We start from the raw sequence: 6,000 nt of genomic DNA, 5'->3' as shown, positions 1-6,000 counted from the left end.
TAAAAAATACGAGGTCAAATCTTGTCCGATTTGACGTGGAATTGCCCATATACATATATATATTATGATCATAAAAATGAAAATTGTATAATATACCGCCCATTTTAGGTAATGCCCTTGGTGGGGAAGTCTGCAATAAAATTATATGGTTATTTGCCGTATGTATAAATATTATAGATTTTTTTTTTAAATGTATACTTACACGTTTCTCCACTGTGGATGCGCTGTTATAATATGACGTCTCAGCTCGGCAGCATCTTCTTGATTGATTAAACTCATCTTTACTGAACATAATTGGCACGTAGCAGTATTCATCTCCGTAGTATCGTAACAAGATCGGTAAGTGTAAGGTACACAAATTCGCATTCGATTGTAACTTATACCGCGTGTTCATTAAACAAATGTCTTTTTAATGTAGATAACATATACTTATCGCTATGAAATTCTTCTCCACAATCTCTACATATAGCAAAGTTGCTATAAACGTCGTCGAAATGGTCCCACAAATTTATCATGTTTATCTGCAATCAGGGTTCGAAAATATCATGATATTTATATAAATATTAAAATATCCGATATATATCCATATATATCGGATATTGGATATATATAAAAATATCCGATATATATCAAAATATCCGATATATATCGATATATATCGGATATTGGATATATATCCAAATGTGGATATTTATATATATAATTTTTCTATTTCAAAAAGAAGACTTAAAATTTCGCAGGGTTCGAAGGATACATATCAGTGATATATATCGGATATATATCGTTGATATATATCATGATATTTATGCAATAATATATATCGTTGATATATATTGTGATATTTATGCAGTAATATATAATATATATATTATACATATGCGGTTAAAAATTACGCGCGACGATTTAGCGTCCTTCTCCAAGGCAGTGAAGAATCGAGGGCAAATAAATGTGTTATTTTAATAATAAAAAAGAAACGGAATACAATTAGCGTAATTCGAAAATAGGCACGAGCAGCAACGGAACATTGTTAAAACTATGGCACCTGATTAATTTTATTATTTATAGCGAGCGCAAATTGACAGATTTATTGTCAATTTTGAGCGGAAAAACCGACACGAGACTTAGAGTTTCTAAGAAATCGGTGACTCCTAAAAATTTGTCGGGTCAGCGTTCTCGACATTTCTTACACGTTATACATACATAAGAGCTCGCAGAAATATGCTCGACCTCCAGACAATGTTTTTTCACGCGATTCTCTACCATATAATTTCCTCGACTTTAAAGTTATACAACACGAGACTAAGGTTCCAACAAAAGATGCAAAGTCTCTTATTTTACATTGTTTCATGACTCTGAAATTATCAATTTTAGATTTTACTTTCTCTTGTTTTTCCAATGGAAGCTCTACAACCATTTCTTCTGAATCGTAGATGTTTCCAAGGAATTTGCGCCTAGTTGAAGGAACCTTGTGGCTTTTTCGTTCATTAATTAAAAATCCTAATTTTTTGAGTAACCTAACAGTAACCTGTACGCTTTCCAGACATTTGATTTTAGAATTCTCAATAAACAAAATATCGTCCAAGTATATGACTAATGTATAACCCAAGCTCCTTAAATATGAGATAACTGGTTTCATGACCTTAGTGAATGTATATGGAGCCGTACTTAATCCAAATGGCAAACAAGTAAATTCAAACAATTTTCTTTGAAATCTAAATCTTAAGAATTTTTGATCTGACTTTCTAATTGAAATGAGATAATAGGCGTCTTGAAGGTCGATTGATGCCATGTAACAGTTGGGAGTTAATAACCGTCTAACAACTTTATCATCCTCTAATTTAAAATGTTCCGTATCAATGAATTTGTTGAGATTTTTCAAATTTAAAATTAACCGATACGACCCATCTGGTTTCGTAACTAAGAAGATTTTTGAAATAAATTGTCCTTTAGTTGGAGTTACTTGACAAATAGCACCTTTTTTAAGCAGCTCATTTAACTGTTCACGAATTGCAGTACTTTCCTGCAGTGACCACTTAGGTTCTACAGGTGGAACAGCTTGTGATACCTTGGATACAAATGGTATTTTATACCCTTTAATCCAGCTCAGGATTAGCTTATCAGACGTGATGTCCGACCAGTGTGACTGAAAATGCCTGAGTCTACCTGAGTCTAGTATAAATCGACCTGTGTATGTTTGATATGCGTTCCGAACATATCGCAATAAGTTTCTCCAATAAGTTTGTAGCAGCCCTTGAGGTCCTTGAGGAAGTTCATCCCTCCAATTGGGATGTCGTTGATTTACGTGCGACTGCAATTTTCCATATTGAACACGGTGTCCACACAATCGACAGCAGATACTGATTCGTCGTCGTCCATTTTGTGATCTGCGATTTCTGCAGACCTCATAACACCTGCGTACCTCATAAGGTACGCAGGTACGCAGAGTTCTCATATCAACACGGTGTTCCGATCTTGAATGGGACTGCATTGTTCGCAGCATTAACTGGCTCCCTGTTTCAATATGTTCGCCGCACGTTCGGCAAATAGCAAGATTGTCGCGGACGTCGTGATAAAAATCCCATATTAGGTCACGCATTATATTGTCCACACACACAGGATAGTTCAGCGTAATTTGTATATTACACTCGTATGCTGATAAAGATAATGTTCTTTGCTTCTTTGCAGCAATTAATTTGGTGTGCGCTATCGCCTATCGCCACGAAAGCCGTTATCCAAGGATAGTTCAGCGTAACAGCGGTTCGACCTTACCGTCCGACTATCTCGAAAGAACTACCACCGCGTCAAGGTGGTTTATCCTACCTGCTAACCCACTTACAGTCGTTACTCTTGCTTCTTCGCTACTGACTGATTGTCCTTCAGTTGTGTTGATTGACGGCTGGGCTGTTTCTGCTTCTGGTACGACTGGTAAGGCCTCCGCCCGCTCGACGCCGAGTTGCGCGTCCATTTGGACGGTTGACGACGGAGCGGGCGTTTCGAGTTTTTTGATTGACCCGTCTGGTTCTGTTGAGTGTTAGGCTTCAAACTCTTGCTCGAATATTCAAGAGTTTTTGCGGCTTTTACTTTTTCTTCCAACTTCTCTCCGAAGAGCCATTCACCGACGGTGGTTGCGTTAAGCGTCTCTCTCATCGATGCATTGATGTTCTTTACAATAAGGCTCCGACGAACGCTGGATTCTACATGCTGAAGATCTGCCATGAGTTGCAAAACTCCCCACAAGGATTCTGTCAATTCCTTGGTTGGCAGCTTCTCTTCGCTTTTAAGACTCGTGATTTTAACGAGTACGTCCAACAGACCCGCTAGACTAGTCGTTATCCTCGCCTGCTTCTCAACGATTCGACTGTCTCTTTTTGTTATGGTTTCCTGAAGGCAAGCTTTTAATTCTGGATTCAATTTGGGAGGATCCATCATTAGACAATTCTCGGGTGATGGAAATTTTTCGAGCAACCCTTTCTTTTTGTCCGCAGGAAGACCTTTTTTGATTACTTCCTCTATTCCGGCCACGAACTTTGTGTGTATGGCAGGCGCTAGCTTCCTATCCGGATGAACCCTTTCTCCTATAGCCTGAAGGATCTCGGGGGCAAGGTCTGGTTCTTTCTGTATACCTGCTGATGAGGATTTCTCCTCAGATTGATTCAGTCCTTGAACAGGCGTAGATCTCTGAGCGACCTGGCCAGATTGAACAACCTGATCTGTCAAGGCCACTTGGTTCTGTTCGCCAGCGGCGTTGTATCTTTTGGATCAACGTCTTCTGAACTCTGAGATCTTCCTCTGTGTCTTGAAGATACAATGGGACTGTTATTCGAGACCGAGCTTCCTCGTGATCCACGATCATGGTGTGAATCACTACAATTATCATTTTGCGTCTGATTAGGGCTTCTAGTACGTTCTTGACTTGAACGTTGTTCACGACTGGCGCTGCGTCTTGAATATCGTCCCCGTCGGTCATAATAATAACCATAGGTATTATAATGGACTCTTCTATCGCCATGTCTGCTAGAACGTTCCTCACGATAGCGCCTATCATGATAATCCGGATACGATCGATGTCCGTGTTTATCGCCTCTTTGATAACCTGTTATATCAAAATCAGATCGTAAATACACTTAGGTATGTCAGACTTTTGCACAGTTGGACTGTGAACGAATTGTTATTTCTATCAATGTCAGTTGGACCGACTTGATAGGTTATGCATGTCGACAGTTGTCAAATACGGTCGGACCGTACGTGGATTTCTATACCGATGTCGGTTGGACCGACATGGTAAGGTTATGTGTAACGTTAGCATTGTCAGATGTCGGTTGGACCGACCTGACCGCAACTTGGCACATAATTTTGACAACATTTGTTCGGCGTAATAATATGCAACAGCTCTTCCGCTGTGTACGCTCGATCGCCGGCTTGCGAGCCGGTCTCGTGTGCTTCCGATTAGGAGAGCAATTACGAGAGAGCGAGGCACGTGTCCGTCTCGTTTCCGCGTGCCGAAAAACGAGCGAGTGAAAAACTCGGCCCGCTGAGGTGTCGTTATTGCCGCCACAGCTTGCGAGCCGGTCGGCGACACCGCCCTAAAATTAGGTTAAGTGTGTTTTTAACTTACCACAACAACTTGATTTATCTTTCTTTTGACGATCAATTCTTTTCTTTAATCGCTTAATTTCTTTCCTCAACTCATTCTCCTTGTCTTTATCTCTTACTGAATGTCTCTTCCTTTTGTTCGACATTATTCTCTTGCTGATAATTTTTCTCTCGTGTGACGTGTTCGGCACAAAGAAGAAGAATGAGCAACACGCCAACCATGATGGACAACGTACGAAAGTTTTATACTTGGAATATTGTGGCGACATCGGTAGATAGTAGAAGGTACTACAATTTGATCTCGAGGAAGAGGCGCGATATACAATTAGAAATAAATCGATATCTCCAAATTTGCGGAAGTTAGAGCAACCACGGACATTTCTAAAAAAATTCAAAATTTTTTTAAAAAAGAACCCTTTTACCGATCATCGCCAAATTCAATACCAACCTTTCTTGAATGATACTCTATCGATTAAAAAAAAAATATTCCGATATCTAAAAAATTACAGAAGTTAGAGCATATACGGACAATAAAAGCATACACACATACATACAATACATACACACGGACATTTTTTTAGGCGATATTTCGACGTTTTACAACAATCTGAACTCTTTGAGGAAGCCATGTGCAAATTTCTAATTTGCACAATTTATTTTTATCTGTAATATATAGAAAGCATAATGCCTATCACATTAAAAATAATAAGCTAACGATAGTAATGATGATTATTTTGTTTTCTTTCTTTCGATTTGCATTGTTACATTAATCGTACAAATAAATATAATCGATATAGGTACTTCACAGTTTTTCTCATATGTAAACAGAAACAAATACTTTTGCGATATTGAATAATATAATCGTGTTTTTTAACACAAAATATTTTTTTAGTTCTTGAATTCCAGACAAATGAGACGAACAAAATGCTCTGGTTGTTGTTGAATGCTGAGTTAACAGAGAGATAATAGAGATTTTCCCATTATTGCTGTATTGAATTTAAAAAACTGCATTTTTTACCAACATTTTTTGTAGCACTTCTCTATAAGATAAGTGCGAGAAATAAGCTTGTTGTTTGGTTGGTGCTAATTTATGTTCTTATGGTATTGTAGTTCTATTATAACTATTTACACGTGTTTTGAATTTATTTAAAGTTTTTGTAATGTAGGTGGTTGTTAAAGAAGTATAAGCAGCTCTTTCTGCTTTACTTTTTACAGTTGGAGGAAAAACTAAAGAAGTTGCTGCTTCAGTGCCGGTTGTAGAAATTAATTTTTCTTTGCTAGTGTTTGATTCATAAAAGCATAGGTGAGTTTTTTTTATCATGCCAAATTGGTTCTTCAGCAATACGCGCAATTGCAACTGCATCGCTTACAACTGCAATCAGGTTATCACCTTCACGAATTGTGCCA

General features: G+C 38.1%; 2 protein-coding genes across 3 annotated transcripts in view; both read right to left on the bottom strand.

The window, feature by feature from the left end:
* Positions 1 to 6,000, bottom strand: part of LOC139810405 (uncharacterized) — a 325,546-nt gene that overhangs the window by 227,203 nt on the left and 92,343 nt on the right. The gene's annotated exons all lie outside the window — the stretch shown is intronic.
* Positions 917 to 4,280, bottom strand: LOC139810127 (uncharacterized). The gene is made up of 4 exons (XM_071773447.1): positions 4,260 to 4,280; positions 3,828 to 4,093; positions 2,821 to 3,751; positions 917 to 2,163 (listed from the first exon to the last, which is right to left on the bottom strand). The coding sequence occupies exons 1-3, from the start codon at positions 4,278 to 4,280 to the stop codon at positions 2,842 to 2,844; spliced, it is 1,197 nt and encodes a 398-aa protein (XP_071629548.1). The 3' UTR covers positions 917 to 2,163; positions 2,821 to 2,841.

The sequence above is a fragment of the Temnothorax longispinosus genome, chromosome 3 (assembly GCF_030848805.1).
Source record: "Temnothorax longispinosus isolate EJ_2023e chromosome 3, Tlon_JGU_v1, whole genome shotgun sequence".
Classification (NCBI taxonomy): Eukaryota; Metazoa; Arthropoda; class Insecta; order Hymenoptera; family Formicidae; genus Temnothorax; species Temnothorax longispinosus.
The sequence above is the reverse complement of the archived record's forward strand: the minus strand, read 5'-3'. Positions and strand labels throughout refer to the sequence as shown.